The sequence below is a fragment of the Micropterus salmoides genome, unplaced genomic scaffold (genome assembly GCF_014851395.1).
Source record: "Micropterus salmoides isolate LMB-PRFRI ecotype aquatic unplaced genomic scaffold, ASM1485139v1 Ms_hic_scaffold_1, whole genome shotgun sequence".
In the NCBI taxonomy this organism is placed as follows: domain Eukaryota; kingdom Metazoa; phylum Chordata; class Actinopteri; order Centrarchiformes; family Centrarchidae; genus Micropterus; species Micropterus salmoides.
In genome coordinates this window covers 33,858,579-33,880,629 of record NW_024040040.1, presented here as the reverse complement: position 1 = coordinate 33,880,629, position 22,051 = coordinate 33,858,579, and the positions used below count along the sequence as shown (strand labels likewise).

The 22,051-nt window shown below is 39.9% G+C and overlaps 1 protein-coding gene across 2 annotated transcripts in view; it reads right to left on the bottom strand.

The window, feature by feature from the left end:
- Nucleotides 1-408: 408 nt before the first annotated feature.
- LOC119907141 (guanine nucleotide exchange factor VAV3) overlaps nt 409-22,051 on the bottom strand; it is a 99,399-nt gene continuing 77,756 nt past the window's right edge. Inside the window, exons 21-28 of one of the 2 annotated variants that reach the window (XM_038724765.1) lie at nt 20,353-20,418; nt 19,440-19,474; nt 18,942-19,058; nt 16,135-16,222; nt 15,399-15,528; nt 10,308-10,388; nt 8,205-8,356; nt 409-5,087 (exon numbers count right to left, since the gene is read on the bottom strand). In XM_038724765.1, the coding sequence (XP_038580693.1) occupies nt 5,043-5,087; nt 8,205-8,356; nt 10,308-10,388; nt 15,399-15,528; nt 16,135-16,222; nt 18,942-19,058; nt 19,440-19,474; nt 20,353-20,418 (714 nt within the window). In that variant the 3' untranslated portion in view covers nt 409-5,042. The remainder of the gene's footprint in view (nt 5,088-8,204; nt 8,357-10,307; nt 10,389-15,398; nt 15,529-16,134; nt 16,223-18,941; nt 19,059-19,439; nt 19,475-20,352; nt 20,419-22,051) is intronic. The other variant, XM_038724773.1, reaches the window with a different exon arrangement.

The following is a 22,051-nucleotide window of genomic DNA, read 5'->3' as shown; positions in this document are numbered from 1 at the left end:
CTGTAGCTGTTCAAAAATGGAGTGGAGTAAAACTACAATAAAAAATTTTGTGAAGTGTTAATTAAAATTGTGAGGTACCTTATGTACAGAATGTCCACTTTCTGCTTCTGAAGTGGTGAAATGTAACTAAGTATACTGTACTTAATGTTTCAGCATCTAAACCTAAATCTATTTGCCAACAGACTCATCAGATCCCACTGCTTAACCTCTGAAAACTAAATATTTCACGATTCAGACTGATTTAAGTTAATGTGTTAAAATCATTATTTGAATCTCACTTAAACATGTTTTACGTATATGCATGTTTTTCGATTGTTCCTCTGTAAGAAAGTTGCAGTACATTTGATTAAACCCACATTATTGCTTGTTGAAAATCTGCATTAATGCGGGATGTGAAATCACAACACATTCGAAGAAGCTATGTATATCTTTATTGTGTGCTATGTACATATTTTACAGTATGGTACAGCAAGAATACACAGTAATGCTACACAGTCTAGATTGCACAGTTATAGAGTCAGGCCACAGCGGTCGGGTACCGTGATTATGATGAGACATACCATTGGAGTGTACAGCATGCATCTTTGGCTTCATAGGGATAACAAAACATTGACATGGGACAGGAACACAGTGGATGCAATCTTCAGCCAAGAGTGAGCAAAATAACTCATTTGTCAGTGATTCATTGGCTTAAATGGATTTTCAACCCAGAAAGAAAGAAGTATTATATATCTTCATGTATGGTATTATGTCTCTGTAAATGCATTCGTATATTCGGATCTGTAAATGTTATTACAGAACTGTCCTCCAGTGTTGGTTAGGAGATTGTATCCTAAGACCCCTGCTGGGTTAAGACTTGCCCAGTACTGAATCCTGTCAAAAGGTATTTCCACATGGTGTGTGCCTATATGGACATAATCTGTGCACACATTGTGTGTGAGATGATGACAGTGGTGAGAGCGAACTCATCCTCTAATTGGCATAATTTCTCTCAGCCTATTAATTTGTGGTAAAATTAAACTAGTCCTCATTTTGCAGAGGGTTGTTTATCAAGAGTCAGACCGCCTCTCTCCCTCCTCTCCTGATAATACTGAATCTTCCATTCTCCTCCCGCCAACATACAGCAACCGCAGTTACAGCCTACAGAGCGTCGGGTGAGAATACAGAGAGAAACCGAGAAGACAGAGATTGGATTAAAGATAGATGGGGAAAGAGAGCAGTAAAGAGAGAGCCAGGGAGAGAGAAGGGAAGTGACAAGGTGAGAGAGAGCGAGAGAGAGGGGAGCCGACAGAGAGATGGATGCAGCAGGGTCGCTGAGGTGAGGAGATGGTGTAATGATTAGATCACAGATACCCTTGAGCCTTCCTCCTGTCCCTCCCGCACACAAAAAAAATAAAAAATAAAATCTGGAAGCGTACTCGGGAGGGGAAGAAGGCCTGCAGTTGTAAATGGCCCCGCTGTCAGAGTGCATCTGGGCGGAGGAGGAGTGCGGGAGTGGATTACCGGAGTCTGCGATTAGAGCAGCCTACTCTGCCTCTCCACTTCTCCCAAGACGGGAGAGAAGCTTGCACTGGATCGCATTTGTGCCGCCAAAGACTTCCTAAAGATGTTATAAACATAATGTTGGACTGTTCAGAGACTGCACATCTTTTAGGAAGCAGGAGGGGAGGAGAAATATCATCCTGCAGGTTCTTACTGGAAATTAAGTTCCTGGAATATCAGGAAAGTCAAAGAAAGTCGGGGAATGTGATAACATCTGATAAAAGCCAGGGGCTGCACAGACACAATCCAACTTATTTTAGAAATAATCTCATGTTGAATGCAGTGAATGCTATGTAATCTACCTGCAGCATTAATCATGCCTGTCCACTTCATTAGAAAAACAGTTTAGTGTATTTTGATCCTTTTGGTTTTGTCTTGGAGGTGTCCTCTTTCCCTCTGAGTCACAACAACAAGTCTGAGGCTGATGCTAATTGCTTCCTTAAATATTCTTCACCGCCTAATCAGATGATGTCATCTCCAAACTTTAGCAAGTTGAAGGTGACTGCTTGGAGAGGAGATGTGTTTAGGATGCTTCCATCTAGTGGTCGCTTAATGACACTGTTGATAATACAAAATTATAAAAAAAAAAAGGGAGATGTCACAAAGCAAAAAAACAAAAACATTATTATGACCCTCTTGTCACATTTGTGCAGCCCTGTAGTTAAACAATCTGACTGAGAACAGAAAATAAATGTGTCATACATATCCTAATGGCATGGAGTGGCAGGGGGTTATTAGTGATCATAATGGCTCCATTAAGTGCATACAAAAGGATATCTTTACAATGAATTCTTACTTTGATTCACAAAATATATTTCTGACATAATACGCAATGGCATCGACACAATGACGACATGACAGGGGAGGATAATAGCTTTGAATGGAAGCAAGCAATGCCCTGAGGGCTGTTGTGGCTGGGTAGACACGCTCTTCTCCATCTTAACAACAACTCCAATATTAGCTCTGAAAAGATGTGACTTAATTAAATGCCTGATCGAGTGTTTCACTATGTTTCCACTTAAATGGTCAACTAGAGAATGCTGCCTCTTAGTAAACTATCCCATTATGTGTTTCAGTGACATGTATTGTATTGCATTGTATGTACATCGCATGTTACATAAATAGTTTTCCTTAACATAAAAAGAGAGGGTTGATTTTTAAAATGCCACTGCGTAGGTGTGTGTAACTGTGTGAAAGTCTGCATTTGAGGAGTGAGGAGGAACATAGCCAAAGAACAACTTCAAATGGAAGAAATTAAAGGACTAGTTGAAGGTAACGTTTTGACCATCTTCATAGAAATGACTGGATCATAGTTGGATGGCCGTGTGACTGACAAGTCCAGAGAGTTTGCCTGCCTTCTGCCAACAGAAATCACCAACCACAAATTAAGTGAAAATGTCAATATGTTGATATTTTAAACAAAGAAGAATTTTTGGTTGTTTGTTTTTCAGCAAATAAACAATCTATAAAAGAGGGGATCAACATCCTGGCTGCAATTAAAACATTAAAACTGCTGGGGGAGTTTTTGGCCTCACCTCCAGACATAAGTTGATCACTATTTTGGATCAGTGTACACTGCCTTCTTATTCTGTCTGTGACTACATATTGCCGTGTGTTAACATAACGAGTGTGTGCGCAAGCGTGTTTTGCTGTAAAGGTATTTATTCCCTCAAATGTGGGAAAATCCTTTTTCACTGTGGATTAAGAAGACAGTGTGCATAATGTATACAGGGAGTGAGGGTGGAACACAGAAAGGGTGAGGGGGTGGGGTGGCAGTTAGCAAGAAGATGTGAGCAGTGGAAAAAGGTTTTTAAAAGTTGACATCAGTTCTTTTGCACTGAAGTGGTAATACGTAAATACCTTTTTAAAATTGGGTGTTTTTCTTTTTCAAAACAGTTTTTCCTGCACAAACTGTATACTTGTGTGGAAACAGTGTGCATAATGTATACAGGGAATGAAGGTGGAACACAGAAAGGGTGGGGAGTGGCAGTTATCAAAAAGATATAAGCAGTGGAAAAAGGTTCTAAAAGTTGACATCAGGTCTTTTGCACTGAAGTGTTACATACATAAATACATTTTTTCTTGCCAAAACAGTTTTTCTGCACAAATTGTATTCTTCAGTGGCAAAAACCTCTAAACAAGCAGTTACAGCAGAAGACACTTAGTCTCCACAAACACTTAGGAAGATGATGATAAAACATTTTAAGCATAATCTGGTGTAAAATGTTGTAGAAGTACAAATCTAAAGAGCCAGCTTCGCATAGACTGCCAGTGCAGTGTTGCTCAATTTTGCAAGCATGTATTCAATCATCGTATCTGTAGATGATGAAACTGCAGAAACAATTCTGGAAAAAAAGCAAAGTACGTGAGACAGAACATTGGGGGAAAAATAGGTACAAAGTTGGGTTGCGTTCGTGTTTCATCTGCTTGTCTTTACTTAGTTTTTATGTTACGAGGACAGGTGGCAGCTAGATAGGGTGGCCTGTTCCCCCGACAAGCCACTAATGCCTCCAATAAGGTAAACCCTCGGCAAATTGGCTCCTGTCGACAAAGCTGCCACCGATAAGATCGGAGGATCGCTAACGGCCAAGACAACTGAAAGCATGCGAGGCTGGGCTGGAGATAAAGAGTGTAGGAGGTGGGAGCAAAATAGGAAGAACAGCAATCAATTGCTGGCAATGTGAAGCGATGCTATCCGACACCATCCCTCTCTTACATCTCCTGTAAGAGTGTGTGCACGATCATAATCTGAAGGGGTGGAGAGGTGGGTGGTGTGTGTGTGTGTCTGTGTGTGTGTGTGTGTGAATCTGGGTCATCAAGTCATCAATAGCCACCTGCATTAGTGGACCAAACACACAGCCAAGGTCAAAACTGACTAAAATCCCTTCAGAGTGAGAAGGAGATGAAAGGGGAGGAAAAACTTTACAGTGTGGGTCTTTTCCAGCTCAGATGACTCCCACAGGGGGTTGGTAGGGAGGATGGATGCTTGGATGGACGGATGGATGGATGGAAGGATGAATGAGCGTATGACTGGAAGAGTGGCATTTGAGTTTCTACTTTTGACAGATTGGCGACGGCCGACTTGGCAAGCAGAAACAGGTGGGAGTTGGGGGCTGCGGCAGGCTGGGGCAGAGAGAGAGGAAGGGAGGGAGGGGGTGAATTATGGATGGATGGATGAAGTTGGGGAGGAGGAGGGGGAGGGCGGTGTCTGGCGAGGGCTTGTGCCCTGCTGACAGGCAAGCTGCTAGTTGGTGGAGTCACTTAGCCACACAGAGTCAACCAGAACTGATGTACTGTGGCCCTTTTTCTCTCACCCAAAGGCCTCTGGGATGCTTGTAGGCAACAGGACTCCATCGAGGGCTGCTTGGCTCTGAAAAGTAACACCGGAGCAAGCAGCGGTGCAGAAGATCAGTCTCTTCCTTACTGTTATGTGGTCAGTTTGCTTGCTCCACTGCTGCCATTTTGTTCTTCATCTTACTCTTCTTCCCATGTCGGACCTTTCACTCCTCACCCTCCTCTACGTATGTGGATGGGAACCAGCCGACCTGGAGGGGGTGGGGTGGGGGTGGGGGGCGGAATAAGTAATCACTCACAAATACTTCACAGCACCAGTTGTAATTTAAAATCATTTATGGGGTACTGGCTTTCCCTCCCTTTTGCTCTTTCTACTTCAGATAGTGATTTACCAGAATGCCTTTCAACAGCCCACAGTGAAGAGCTGTAAACTCTGTGTGTGTGTGTGTGTGTGTGTGTGTGTGTGTGTGTGTGTGTGTGTGTGTGTGTGTGTGTGTGTGTGAGATAGAGCAGTTTTTTTGAATAACTAACAAAGCTCTAATTTACATTTTCCATCTTACTACTGGCAATCCTGAAGGTACCAGAATACCGAGTGTGGCCATTTTTCTTTATGCTGAGATCCAACATTGAAACTATTGGCTATTATATCAATGTTTTGCACTGTTCACATTAAAAGTATAATTAAATGACAAGGGTTTATAGATTAAATGTTCAGTTTGAGCATGGAGATTATTTTTTTAAAGGTTCAGTGTGTAAGATTTAGTGGCATCTAGTGGCGAGGATTGTGAATTGCAACCATGTGTCCAGTCTACCACTGCCCCCTAACCTTTCAAAGAGAGTAGGACAGCTACAGTGGCTGACAACAGCACAAAAGGTGTCTCTTCTAAGACAGCAGAGGGTGGCCAGTCAAGAAATGAGGGTTCTTTAGGAATATTTATTAAGAAATTATATTTACTTAATTATTCAGTAAAACCATATGTTATTGTGACTTGGCCACTGACAGAAAACATGGAAAATGTAAGCCAAGAGTGTGAAATACAGTCACTGTTTCTGCACCACAGTCCATTATAAACCACACATTAAATAAAGTTTATACAAACACTGACAAGGGAAACACATTCATTCTCTCTGTGATTATGGGCCCTCGCCAAAACAATATAATAATATCTGACCAGCGGTCAGATTATGGTGCTTTGATAGCGGCAAAAAATATAAATAAATAAATACTTTGACAGCGGTGCTGAAATAGATCTCAGTCATGGCAGCAACCGTTATTCACATAATCACTTCCTCTTTGTGGTTTTGCCTACAAAATAAAAGCGCGAGAAGCTTGTTTACTGTAATGCAGTATTGTAGTTGAACTGAGCTTTTACTTTGAAAATTTCTGAACAACATTAAAAGAGTCTGTTGCCAGCTTGACACCTCTGAAAGAGCCGTCAGAAAACGTGATTCCCCTGAATGTCCTCTGCTTGGAGATACTGGGGAATTGAAAAAGCGTCGTAGTGTAGGTTGATGGATGCGGATCAAACACCGAAACAAAAACAGTGTAGCACATGCCGTGATCCGAGAAACATTAGCTGCCGAATACATTTGTTGAAGAGAGAGAAAATAGACATTGCATGAAGGTGGGATTGATCCCTTAACCCTTGGGTTATGAGTCCGGCACCTTACCGATTGAACTAACCGAACAACATAGGGATTCAATACTATGTCTTATATTCTCATCCACAATCTAATGGTTGAAAATATTGCTCTGATGCAAAACTTATTTGCAGACCCCTGCAGTATATTATTACTACTTCTTCTAACGTACGTATTAAACATGATGATGATGAGTATCTGCACTGCCTGAATTATACCAGAAGTAGAACAAGATTGTAGTGACGAAACGCACTCTGTAGTGCTGTTTGTCCGTTTTCAGCTACTGTAGAAACATGACGGTGCAACGTGCCGAACTCCATGGAAGGGGGGACCCACAATTATGTAGATAGAAATGGCTCATTCTAAGGTAATAAAAACATAATGGTTTATTATGTAAGGTCTTTACACACCACTGAAAACATAGTTATGGATCTTATATTGCATTTCTGTTGATAGATCCTCAGAAATATTACACACTTAACCTTTAACAATAAAATTTTTTTGTGCACATCTTTTTTCTAACCTATGTGCAATCATTTACATATCCCAAAGCCTGGTACCTGAGCTGAAAAATTGTTGGGGTTACATTGCCAAAACCTTTTAATAAAAGAGATTAAGTCAGATTAAATTTAAGTCATTAAATTATATAACTCATTCTACTGTTTTTACTTACAAATATAATGGCAGTTGCTTTGTATGATTGGAATAGCCTGTTTTAAATAGTGGATAGTTCAATTTTTAAACAAAAATACATTTATGAAAACATAAAGTTCTCTGCAGCATTACTATAAACTATTAAATGAATTTCAAAGCTATCTAAAACCAACAATAAGAGCCTGCTATTCCAATGAAGTGATATTGAAAGGTTATAGTAGTATAATCCTAAAGTGTTTTATCAATTGGCAGATTCAGACACCTTTTTTTCCAGCCAGCAGTGGCGATTGTTGTTACTGGTTGAAGGCTCTAAAGAGAGTCTAACAGCTCGCTACAGACTCTAGACACAGTGTTTAGTTTTCACCAGAGCAACATCAACACACACATTAGGCTCAGTAATGTGTGGCTGTGCTGTGAGTGTGTTTTGTGAACTACTGTGGTAAATAAAAAAAGCGTTTCTCTTTTAGCGCAACACACACACACACACACACACACACACACACACACACACACACAGAGGCTGAATGTGAGTGGGAGTCAGTACTAATATTTCCCTGCATTTAGAAACCAGCATTCTCTCAATGCCGCATGCCTGATTATAAAGCGCTCTTGGTATTGGATGGGAACATTTATGCATTTCAGACATAAAAGAGCAGCAAATGAGCTCTTCCAAGTGATGATATGGGGGAACAGAAATGTTGGAAACATGTACATAACAGACTAAAGATAAAACAGACTAAATCTGAAGAGTCCCTTCCAGGTATGTGTAGACAAGAATATCCACCAAACCTTTCTTCTTCAAAAGCTCGTTTTTAGCTCTACTTAAAATGTGAATATGAGAATTTAACACGCAGAATGAAGAAACAAAATAGCATTTTTGAGTAAATCGTGCTAATGAAGGTTCTGAAACTTTTCTGCCTTGAATAAACATCAGTGAATGTAAACATGAATGCAGTGCAAAGCTACATTTCTCAGAGGTTTATCACTGTATCAAATCAGTAAAGATCACTTTCCCCATTTGGATTTGATGATGCGAGGCTATGTTTTATTGGTGTATTAAGGCTGCCACTTACCCTGCCATTTACCTCGCCCCTCCACCAGCCGTTGGCTCCTGACTTTGTGTAGATCTTAACCACGTCACCCTCCTGCAGCGAGAGCTCCCGGGTGTCGCGTGAACTGAAGTCGTACCGTGCTATCGCCACACCAATCACTTTTGGAGTAAACACTAGAAAGAGAGAGAAAGAGAGGTGGGTATTAAAAAATATATGAAATGTCGTTCACCCAAGGATCAAGAAGATGTGTTTGAAAAAAATCAAAAAACATCAGTGTCAGTGTCAACACATACACACATGTACACACACCGATAGAGATGGGTGATATTTTTTCAAACGCCCAGAAAAACCTGGGGTCTCACCATCGTTCTCCTCTCCTTGCTTTTTCTTATAAGAACATCTGTCTATTATTATTGTTATTATTGGTTGTGGTATTATCAGTAGTAGTAGTAGTAGCAGAAGTAGAATTTAGATAATAGCTTTATTAAAACGTGGCCTACTGGTCACACCAGCTCTGTAAGTAAGTTCGTAGAGATAGAGATTAGCTAGTTGTTGCTTAATGTTTACACTCCGTAACTGCCATTTGTTACTGTTTCATAGCTACTTCAACTGACTGAAAAAGCTAATGTCAGCTTGCAAGCATATGAAATAACACTAGACAAAATGCTGTTTAATAATGACATAAAGTGGGAATATTTTACATTGCATTTCACAAAAATGACCTTCAGCTATGTTAGCATGATGTCATTATAAGCTACATAAATAAAATAAAAACAAGTAATACCTATATTCACAAAAGACTGGCAACTTTTAAGGTTAATATAATGAGAGCTGAGTGTATTACCAGAACATTAAGGTTTTGTTCCAGAAGAAAGAAAACCAAGCCTTATTTGAAATCATGTTGACATTTTTAACTATACTAATTACAGCGTAGATTGCATTGAATTACATTAGCTAGTGGGACAGATGCTAGCCTGGACTTCGGCTCTCTATTTTGTTTCCCTCCAAAAATTCTTATTTTTATAAAGTTATGCTAAAGTTTGGGAATCTACAGTGACTTCCTGTTTACATAGCTTTAGCTGATTACTTTTAATTGCGCGACTCTAAATATGTCTTTTAGAAACCATTTTACAAGTCACTAAGTTTTCACTGGCCAAGTTTTAATGGTGTAATGGTGATTTAGTATGTCACTTTAGTACACTTAATTATCCCAAATGAAGACTGAGGGGTAAAAACCAAATGTTAAGTTAGAGATGATGTACACAGATATGAGCTTGCTGTTCGTTTTTTCATAGTTGCGCAGATGATCTGGTGAACAAAATATAGTGCTAAATAAGCTAATCCGTGAACTGTTTATACTACCAGTGCGTTTCATTTCAATTTCAGGGAATTACGGCCCTAAAAGTCCTTTTTATGTTGTGTAGTTTATAGCTGTATACTTTAGTGTTCTCACAGCCGCATGTGTGTGTGGGTGCGCATGGCTACACATCTTTTCTAGGAGACAGCAGTATGAGAGACAGCTGTGGAGCAAGTTAGCTAGTTACCACAGCTCCATCCACCGTGCCAGCTTTCTACCTTCTCCAAACACTGACTTGTGGGGTCAGACTGGGCTAAGTTGACAGGTGGAAATGGAATGTCAGACCTCTACAACCTGGCCGTAGGGATAGAATATCTAATATAGAGGAGCTCTGTGTATTTGGACACCTCCACCTTTACTTTGACGGACACACACAAGCAGACACACACCAAACTCAGCCACATATGCCTCGGGTAACACCTCAAACACCACTCCTTTCCCAACTATTTCTGCACATGCAAACACACATGCAAACATACACACACACACACACACACAGACACTCCCGCAAACACAGTACATACATGCATTATTAAAACAAGCAGTCCCTATTTTCCACACAGGATGACATGTGCACACAACTATGGAAGAGGTGAAATGGTGCAATGGGAAGCTAGATGGCAGATGTAAAGGCAAAGATCCAGGCGATGATGTGAATGCGCTGAGCAACAGCCAGCATGCTAAGCAGCCTTCAACATGAAAGCAAAAAGAGAGAGAGAGAAACAGAGTGTTGCAGAGACAGACAGAGAGAGAAGCGATACCTGTACCTGACCAGAAGGGAGCAGAGGAAGGAGGTACAAAGCTGTAGCCGGCAGGAGTTACAAAAGAGAGGCCGCAGAGCAATGGGGCTATGGCAAGGCGGGCCAGGCAGGGAGCGGAGAGATGCGAAAAGGGGGAGAGGGCAGGGATGGGGGATGGTAGAAGGAGAGAGAAGCAAAGGAGAAAAAAAACATGTATTTAAAAAATCCCAACTCTGAGCTGTTTTATTTCCAGAGGTATAAAGAACACAGTTGCAGTTTGATAAAGAATAAGTGACGACAGGCACACTTAATCTACACAGCCACTGGGAGCAGTTCATTTTTGCTCCTAAAGTATTTACACCATTTGGCCTAGAGTGGGCACTGTATTTAGGAATCTAAAATTTTAACTCAAACACGTAGGATCTAACTCTTGGTCTGGTCTAAAATTTCAACACTTGTGTTTAAGAATAACTGCCATTGCATGACTAAAGGTCAGAATTTCCAGTGCTAACCAAGGCTCTTACTAAACTCATATGAAACACAAAAGCTACAAAACCTAGCCATTATTCATTTACAAAATATGTGGTGCTCTAATTAAAACCATTTGAAGCATGTTGGTGATAAGTCACAACATTTATCTCAAGAATACACATTTTTTGTTCTGATGTTGGAAAACTGAGTTGAAAGGTCAAACCTTGGACAAGGTCCAGAACAAATACACACCACAACACTAAATATGGAATGATGGCACAACTTGATTCCAATTTGCCAAAGTCTCCACTTTTTCATTTAATTGGGAGGAATATGCTGTGTGCTCACAATTACAGATTCTTTTACTTTAGAAAGCCTAATTGTGCTTCTACCTTGCAAACAAGTTGAGAAATAGCCCACTGGAGGCCCACTGCATTTGTATTTCAATCTGTCTTCCAGTATTTCTAGTGGCAGAGAAAGGAGCTACAGGCATTGATCTGATTCCAACAATGTCTTTAGAGTTGGCAGTGTTAGTGCCTTACTCAGGGGAATAGAACATCTAACCCTGAAAGTATTAGTACAATAGTCTTTTTGGATACATTTGAGTATGCTGGGTTATTTTGGAATGTCAACATAGCAAGTATGGCACAAGCACAGTCAGGAGAAAATGCTGATGCTACATAGGGTTATACTCAGTAGCAGTGGTATTTCAGTAGAAAATTCAATAAAAGTAGTTGGCTAAATGGGTGCTAATACATATTTTTGTCCAAACAGCCCATTCCTGATGTAGGAATTTTTGTAGTATGTGGACATTCGAAAACTCCACGTTATATAGACAGGTGCAAGACATAGATGTGGTTAACTGTGGCTACACAGCTCCATATGTCTGCATTATAACACAGATCATGGATGGATTACTGAATGAGCCTACTGTGCACAGGTGCGGGGACCATGGACCACAGCCTCTGTTTAAACTGTAAATCCAACAGCTACAAAAAGCCATCGCAAAACTACATTTACACAGAACGACCATAAAGAGACACAGAACAACTCAAAGAGTCAAAGAATGACTACAAAGAGACACAGAATGACCACAAGGAAACAAAGAACTACCCAAAGAGACATAGAATGACTACAAAGAGACACAGGACAACACAAAAAGACAGACAACAACCACAAAGAGACCCAGAACAACCCAAAGAGACACAGAACGACCAAAAGAGACACAGAACGACCCAGAGAGACACAGAATGACCCAGAGAGACACAGAATGACCCAGAAAGACACAGAACGACTACAAAGAGACACAGATCAACCACAAAGAGAGACACAACGACTGCAAAGAGACATAGAACGACCCAAAGAGACACAGAGCGACCGCAAAAAGACAAAATCGACTACAAACAACATGCCTGCATTGTTCAGTCTGGGGGTCTTGCTCCCATGTAGGATGGGTGGGAGGCCTTGTACATATCTGTGTCCAGGAGCCCAGTATCTCATAATCTGTCCATGGCTGTAAACTAGTAACAAATAGCAGTTTTTAATTGATATCTGATCAGACTATTTTAAGTAGTTAATTTAGCTATTTTAATTATTTAGTAATTATTAATTATTATAAATATTATCGATAATGTGTAGTTTTGGTATTGGGCTTTATGTCACAAATTTTAGTCAAATGTGCACCTCGTCTTTAAAACGATGCCCCAGTCCAGCCCCCCCTTTTGAAAAGTTTCTAAACCCTCCTCTGCACAGGAGCCCACATTTCTGCCACTGGGAATAGAAATCTAATCCCCACAATGGCAGATAAATACCCAAACTTTATGAAAAATGTGCCGCTCCCAACAATACTGCTGGCAAGTTAACTGGCCTGGGTTATTGATATGCTGTAAGGAGAGCAGAGCTCCAGTGGTTTTTAAAATGAATACTAATCAGCGCACTGAGAGACAGCTCAGCAACCCCTAATGGTGTCTAGGTACGAGCAATATGAAGAGGGATTGTCCTCCGTTTCAAACAGCCACCAAGACACCAGCTGCATTTTACATGCTTCATTTTTGCAAAATCTGATTTGTGGACCACACCGGAATACACAATGCGAGCTGGCTGACTAATACAGGAGACTAACATCGAGAGTATACACATACATTGTATCATTTCACAAGAGAGTGAAGATGAGTTAAAATCCAATCAGCAGCCAAGAGTCCCACACACACAGTTGCTGAGCTTGTTCCATGGACACATTTTAATTTTTATTTTAGGTTAACATTGGTATTGTTGCCATTGTAGCTGGTGTTATGGTAGAAAAAAAACTATCAATCAATCAGTTCTGCCTTTTGCAAAGCTGTCCAAAAAACATAAAACAAAGCATAAACATTAATTAGCAGTCTTCCAGCCGTGCTCGAGGAAGATGGAAATCAAAACAAAAGAGAGGTTTAAACACGAAAGAGAGAAAATGAAGTCTGCACACCAGGCGGAGGCTGCCTACAAGACAGAATACCACACTAGAACAAAACAAATTTGGGTTGAAGCTGTCTTGACGTGTGTTTCGAAGCGGAGTTTGCGCAACAGGCCTCGTCCAGAACAACCAAACGGCTCTGTACAATCTGTTCACATTTCTCCCACTTGGAACGTGATCGTCAGCAAGCCGGGACTCCCGGCTTGTATGTACGCAGTGGCATACAGGGTTCAAATGAAATCACATTTTGCAACTGATTGCAATAAGTCATACTTTTTCCATTAACCAACTGATGGGCAATGTTGCTGTGCCTGGCTCACACTGTTTAATGCCATTTCCACTGGCATTACTTGAAACATTCAGCTTGTGTGTCGGGGAGACATGGATGTTTTACAGGGCTGACTGCTTCTTGATGTTTTTTTAAACTTATTCCCACTTGACATTATCAGCCAAGCCAATAAAGAAAATATTTTATGCTATATACATTCTTTTACCAAACAAACTCTTAAGCCTTTTTATTTTAAAAACACCTTTCATTCCAAAATGCCTATATTCATTCCTGAGTTGGCACTTGACAATGCTTAGCTGCCTTATCTATTGCTTACTTCAAACCCAAACATTATCTCATTAAAATCTTAGTTCAAAGTTAAACACCGCACATCTGGTAAAATCCTAGTCAGAAAGGAAAAACATGTCACAGGGTGTTGTGTTCTCTCTCATCCCACCCTGATAAATAACATCTCTAACACCTGACTGCTGAGCGGAGTCAGGTTAGTTAGGGTAATAACTGACAAAGTTGCACGGTTAAGGAGGAACAGCAGCTGCATGCATAAATAATCATCAATGTGCTGCGTTCCGGTACAGTTCTGCTCCTTGGAAAGTGTTGGTAATAACTGCTGCTTTGTCTTCAGGTGTTGACAAGTTTGTTCATAACAGAACAAACAGCTCTATCGTACACAGCGGGGGGGGGGGGGGGTCACATTGATGAAACTTCACCCTAACAGCTGCAAGATAGGATACAACATTCACATGAACAAAGTTTGCAGACAACTTCCTGTGGCGCTTTTGCTAACAAAGTTTAGGCTGTTTGACATGTACAACAATGTTTGCAGCAAGGTGAGCTGGCAGCTCAAATATAACAATAATACAGTTGTTTTTTTTTATCAATCTGTGATTATCACTTAGTTAAGGCTATGACGTACCTTCACGTTATGGTGTAATATTAACTACTAAACGAATTTTTACATGTTACAAACTTCAAATCATTGACACCATCAATTAAAGAAAGATTAGATGTCTTATGATGTAAGAATGACTACTTAATAAAAAAGGTGAATAACATTAAAAAGAACTGCTGTATACATGTTACTGTGTTAGTATATCCATATACTGTGTCCATCTACTCACTAGATAAGACCATAACTCCATTTATAAATGCTCTTGACTCTTAACTCGTTGAAGGTTCTACCAGATTATCTCTCTCCCCTAAAACTATAACTGATTTGATCTTCAGCAAACGTCTAGAGAGTGTTACCAAATCTAATAACATGCTTAGTGGATTCTCCAACTACTGCTTGACAGTCAAGAACAATTAACGTCAGATGGGACTGGACTGTTCTTAACGACAAATAACTACCTGGCTCTTTTAAGGCTGTGAGTTAAAGGCGTGTGTGAGAGAGTTGGGAAGGATGACAGATAAGAAAACAGAACCGGCGGCTGGAGTAGTGGTGGAAGAAATCAGAAGAGCCAGTGACAGCAGCATGTTGTGGGGTTGAAACCAAACTTAACAACGCAAGAAGCATGAATGGTCAGCAGAGTGAGAGTGTGAGATCAGACTGACTGCTTTACTGACTTGAATGATGGTAAGAGTCTGCCGATACTGATTAGCTGACTCCATGTATAACTGTCAAATGTCAATTCCACCTTCTTGAAGGAAATGATTTGCTGCTTTTCAATGTTTTATATGATAGTTAAATAAATCTATTTGATTTATTTGTGTGGAACAGTCCAAAACCCACTTTGAATACACTACCTTGGTATCTGGGAAATTGTGACTTGAGCATTTTTCAGTGTTTAATCCTTTGTCAGTAGTTTATATTGTCCAGTTGTTGCTTCATGAGTCGCTCCCATTTCTGCGTAGAAGTGTATTAATGGTGGATTGTTTCTAATATTAGTGACTGTTCAGGTGTACTCACTGTTGCTACCCGATCGGTTGAGGCGGTGCATTGCAGCGTTCTCTGGTTCCCGGTAAGGAAACTGCAGCGTGGTGTCCATACTCCTAAAACCTTCTCTCAGGGAGTGGTGTTTGTAATACTCAATCAGCTCCTGGACACACACACATAAGAAGTATACAAACACTCATTTACATTTCTGTTTACTGCATTTACTGTCACATTTCTCCTGAAAATCAGTTTGTAAAAATAGATAAATGACACGTGATAGAAACACCTCTATCAGTTACACATCTGTCAAATCTGATGAAATAGCACTATGTAAAAAAATATGTGATGCATTATAATATGTTATGAGATCGGACTATGACTGAATATACCACCACATTGGAGAGAACATTTGATCAGGTTTTCTAGCCCTATAAAATGCCACGAAAGTATGTTATTCAAATACAGTTTTGACACACACACTAGTATTCAAATATTTTACTCAAAAAACTGTTTTTAGTAAATCTGAGACACAGAAAATACAGTCCTGGCATCAATAAAACTGGTGAAGCTTTCCAATATGCAATGCACTTATCTATAATGCTGAAGCCCTCAGGCCAGTATAAACACGTCTCTAATCATGGCTATTTTTGTGCACACTGCTAAACTAAAATTCAGGTTTTGACACTTCATTAAGCGAACACGATGATTTATTTATGAATTGCAGTGGTGGAATGAAAATAAATAAATAAAAAAGGCTGAAAAGACTCACTGATATATTCCTAAACTTCTTGTTCTCTGCGATGTAGAAGCAGCCCTCCTTGGTCAGGATCTTTATGTGCTTCACGTCGTTGTTGTACCTGTGGGTCATTAAATAAGTGTAATTTCCATCTCTGATCACCGCCATCGATTGGTGGCCGGCCCTTGGCCCCTATGTGGAGAGCACGGCCATCGCCGTAATGCAAAGGGTCCCGAAGGTTTGTGAAACAAATGATTGGTGGTCAGGAGAGAATGTGCACATGTGTGTACTGGCTCCCTCCCCAATAATGTACTCATGTTTGCATTAACAGGGTGGCTGATGGGGCTCTGAGGCTGGATTAAAAGCTACCGAAGTAGGGGGCAGTCTGTCATTTATAGTGTTAGTTACATAAGTTAAATTATGTTTTAAGTTTACGTTAAAACAAGTCAACGTAGACTTTTGGAATTACATGGAACGCAAACAGCAGAAGGCAGGGGTAGGGTCTTCTTATATAACTAATTTTTTTATTCTACACATAGTGGCTTTAATCTATAAACTCTCTGTCAAGCTATCAACTACTTTCAGTACAAGTCTTCACACAACATAATCAAGCCATGTGTGCATAAATTACTTAGACAGACCTGGTATACAAAGGGGACCTGAACATAATAAGACCCAATTCCAAATTGTGATCGACCGAAAAAGACCCAAACAAAGAGAGAATTAACACAGCATGGCAGTATAATGCACCTCCGATAACTGAGCAAAAAGAGCAACCGAACATTTCTTTTTTTCCTTCACTTCAAAGTTCTCACTTCTCCTCTCCAGGTCCTAACTGACCCAATTAGAAGAAGAAGAATTTGGACACCTGGCCTGACTCTGCATCAGGCCTTGGTCACTAAGAACTGAGCTGGACTTGTCAAGTCAAAGTTTCAAAAACTAATAGTAACTTTAAAGCATCAATGCTAGAGCTAAGAGTTGCTGATTTTAATGTTAACTGAACAGTTTGATATTTTATTTTTATCTAAATAAGCTTTTGAGTTACAAGTAGGTTACATGACAAAATCAAAACCACACTTATCTGTTAAAATAAAGCTACAGCCAGCAGCCGGTCAGTCTACCAGCACTTTTAAAGCTCTGTAATTAACAACTTGTATGTTTTTTGTTTTAACTCTTCAAGAACTGAAGTGCAAAACTGACAAACGGTGGTTTTACGAGGGATTATGTAACGATTTTTACACTTGAAACAAACAAGATATCGTGTGTTAATCAGTGTGATTTAGAAGTGCTCCTAGAGCCAGGCTAGCCGTGTCCTCATGTTTCCAGTCTTTGTGCTAAGCTAAGCTAACTGTCTCCTGGCTGTAGCTTCATATTTAGCATACAGTCATGAGACTGGTATCAATCTGCTCATCTCTCTCTCTCTCTCTCTCCATCTCTCTGCAAGACAGCAAATGAGAGTATTTTCCAAAATGCTGAACAATTCTTAATACTTGACAATTTAAAATGTAACACTGTGGCTAATAAAAGTTGCAAATCTCAAACTAGTTCTCAATGTTATAAATAAACACAGAATTTAAAATTTTGAGAATCTTTTTTTAAGAGATTTAAAGAGCCAGATTTACTCTTCTACTGTGTGTGGCCACAGCTATCCAGGAAGCAGCCTCTACTTTTGGGGAATGCAGTAAATTAAAATGCTAGAGCTTTATTTGCACAGAACTGGGGGTCTCTTGGCTATTGGGCTTTACATAGAGAAACAGAGAATGAAGGAGAGTAATACTTTTTAAACATCCCACAATGCCTTTCTATTTATATTCTGATTCTGTCTTCATGAAGAGGTTTTAATAACCTTGAAGAGTCTTAGTTGTTCTCTGTTCTGTTCAGAGCATCTGTGCGCACACAAGCAATTAAGACTTCAGCACAGAAGGAAGTTGAAGGCACTGAAAGCGGTCCATTCTGCGGATTAAATGAAGTTTAAAGGAATGTTTCCGACGCTCACAGACAAGCGTGCTGGCTCCCTGTGATGGAAAGTTTTCCAGCTCAGAGACTCAACAGGAAGAGACACCTGCGTTTATACAGACGGTAGTTATCTTATGCACAGAGGTAAGTTACAAACAATGGTAGGGTCACTGACACACCAAGGTTGTGAAATGTGCTTTGTTAATTTCTCATTACCACGATTAAAATGGCAGTATTATTCAAATTATAAACGAATCAGATGGTTTTTGTGGGTTTTGAGGTCAAACCGTAAAGCGTCTGGTTTGGTCAGCTTCAGACACATCACTGTGGTTAACCACAGACTCTGCCTCAGAGGAAAAGCACATCATCCTGCAGAGGAACTATAAATCGGTGCATCAAATTGTGCAGTATAGCCTGGGACTTCCATCTAGTCAATACTGTGGTTTGGCTAAAGGCAGCTGATGAATCTAGCAGGCTGAGCGGCCGCAGAAAGACAGAATAACTGTCATGTTAAAGAGAAACAATACAATCTGATGATCGTTGTTAGGTGGACCCAAGACAAGCCCATAATTCTTACTCAATAAATATTCAAATTTACAGATTTACAGTGTTAAATTATATATAGATTATGTATAAATGTTGAGAAATTAACCTCAACCTCAAGATGATGGATATATGTTGTTATAGTTGTTCAATCTGTTGTCTAATTTATTGAAATTCATAATTTACACTATATGCTAACATTTAAAGGACAGTCCCATTATGAGTACAAAAGAGCCATTTTTACTAATGCTAATTTTTAATTTAAATCGATCCAATTATAATCAGAGGTGGTGATACTGGCACTGCCTGTGCATGTGGCTTGATAGAAATGTCAGCCTTACTTTATACTGATGGCGTACTCTGTGTACTCTCTGCTGCGATGGCGGACCAGGTAGGTGCTGTTGACCCTGTTGATGAGTTCTGCCTCCGCCTGGAGCCTCTCCATGGGCCCTGCAAACCTACAACACAACAGCCCAAAAATACATGAACTTGACCCACCTAAAATTCATTATGGAATGATACTATCGTTACTGCCTGCACACCACTGTGTGCTGTCCTTTACAATCTCTATGATAGCTGTTTAATTTGCTTACACTTCAGTCAGAGCAGAAACTGCTTTGATACGCTGCAGTTGCTATGTGTGTGAAATTCAAATAAGTGCATATTTTGTTATTGTCTGGGCCAAATGAATCTCTCCCCAGCCTGTAGCTGGTTTGTGTCATCTGATCTTCAGTGCATGCTGCAGGAATTTACATTTGCTACATTCACTGTGTTTTGCTCCATCCGATAAAAACCTGCTCTATCCAGTTAAACATAAAACTTTTGTTTTGTGAACATACCAAGGTTGAGAGGAGTAATCAACGGGCTTCGGAACCTGGAGCAAAGAGCAAAAGTGGACATGTGTTTTTGTTATTGTCACGAAGCTGTCACTCATCCAACCGCAATACAGCGTACACCACTACAGTAAAATCCTGGAGTCAGTTGCAGTTTTGCTCTTCATAAAACAGGTGCTTTCACACTGTACAATCCCAATAAAATAGCTGAATTATTACTATTATTCAGTTTAATTTAGCAAGGACAGTGCACATTAATAAAACATTGATGTAAATGCACCAGAGTTAGCCATTAGACTATTTTTCATCTGTAGTCCCTGGACAGTTGTTACATCTAAAAACAAAAATTAATTGAAAAGAGTCATTTAAATTTATGAGAGCATGGAACAAAAATGGCAGAAAATTATGCTCTTATCTTTAAAACAAGTGACATGGTGATAATAGTTTTTTATCTACAGGATGGATCACATTCCTAAAGCAGCTGGACATGCGAATTTCATTTTATGAAATAGAACATGACAATCCAGTGGTGGAGAGATTTATAAAATTGGACAATAAAAACAAGCAACAGATACCCGAGTTAAGTCGTTGAGAGAATGCACACCATTTCTCCAACTTCTCAGCTTTCCCGTTTAGTTTGCACAACATAAAGTATTCCTTATTCCTTTTAAGACATCGTTTTGTTCCTTGCTTCTTACTGATAAAGTGAATTAGACAGTAAACCACCGTTATCTCGTAAGACAAGTTCCTTGTGCCCAGAACATAAAAACCCATTGGTTGTTCTTCTTCTCGTGCCAAGTACAACAGCTCACCTCACCATACTCACATAACTGAACTGCTAGGAAATACATGTAACCAAATGCGGGCTGCAACAACAGGTCCTAATGTAGCGAAAGGACTAGGAGGAAATGCTGCTTACACATGGGCAAGGCTTCACAGCATCGCTTGGAAAGAAGCCAACCTCCTTCTTCGACAGGATTTTGCCCTGAAACCACAGAGAGATAATTGCGTTATGTACATCTGGCTGGCTCTGTCTCCATAATTCAGGAACAATTAGCTTGCAACACAGAGCCGAGGAAATTTACAGCCCTAGTTAACTATTGTTGAAATAATGGCTGGCAGGAAGAGTGAAAGAGCACAGGAGTTCCTTATTCCTCCCATGGTGATGAGTCTTTAAGCTCAGGGCCTTGATTTATAAACACTGGGGAGACTTAGTCCATATAAATAGGGGTTTTCTAAAGTTCATAGTGCAGTTATCTTCTTCTGACTGACTCAGGCGCAGTGGGTTGATTTATATGTCATGGATTTCATTGCTGAAATCTGACACTAAAAAAAATATTCGTTTTGTGCATTTTTACAGTTACATTCAGAAATGAATTGGTTAAAAACCTTCAACCTCTTTAACCTCCAAATAAAATGAATGTTGTTGGTAGATCATTCTTATCTTGAGGGGTAAATAAAAAAATACAATTTAATAAGTAACTGATCAGGAGTAAATACACAGGAACCTGCAGCATGCATGCAGTCTATATACTTAAAAGGCATGTTGTAGGTTTTGGGGTCATCCCTGTCATATCCCTGCTACCAGGACATTTTGTCAGTCCTTATGGAAAGCCTCGCTTGCTGCTGCATCCTTGCTCAGGGTGTGATAATGATTACAGTTGGTAGCATTGACAGAGTAAACCGATGGCTACTGTTGAATGAAATTAAATTACAGCAATCGATTCTATTTGTCACGCACCTCCAGAACAGAAACGGTTATGGTCTGCTGGCTACAAAGGCGATAGATATTGAATGTGTGCCGACCGCGGGGCTGTAGCGCTTTTACACAGGGTTAATTGAATTCTATATCTATTTTATCTGTGTTGTATTAAGTATGGTGAGATGTGGTGGCTTCTGTTACATGTCTGCTTAGAACACAACAGTACAGTAGCTCATGCCAATACAATGCCCTTTTCTTCAGGCCACAGGTAAAAATCTCATTATGATTCTTATGATGACATTGATTCAGCCTCTCTTAAACACCCACACGGTGAGTGACTACGGCACAACAATGCATCAAACTTTTCTCCTCCGGTGAGGTTTCAATCACATGTGTAGTCACATAAGAGTAATGCATGAACCAAACAAACATGTCCAGTGTGTGAAAGTTTTATTTCCTTATAAGATATGCTGTACTGTGTGTACAAATGTCTGTGGGTGTATACCATAGGTGTATACATGTTACAATTCTTACAAGTTATGTAAGAGGTTTTTTGTTTTTTTTCCCCTAGCAGCTTGTTAGCAAGAACTGTCCAAAAGACTTTCGCTATCTTGAGCCAGATATATACAACTGGATTGCTATTTTGAACATGCACAGGCACAGGTGTAAAATGTCCAACTAAAAGATATGTTTATGTAGACATTACGCTATAACTGATACAGAACAGGACATTAATGCAACATCCATTTGATAAAAAGTGGACCGTGCTGACTCACCAGATTTCACTTATAATAAAAGGGCAAAACTGACTAAGCAATATATCATTCTAGCCATATTACAAGAGTATGAGGTCAGGATAGCGGCTAGATGGAATGACAGTGGAGGAAATGAGAGATTTTAATACAGTAGGTCCCAT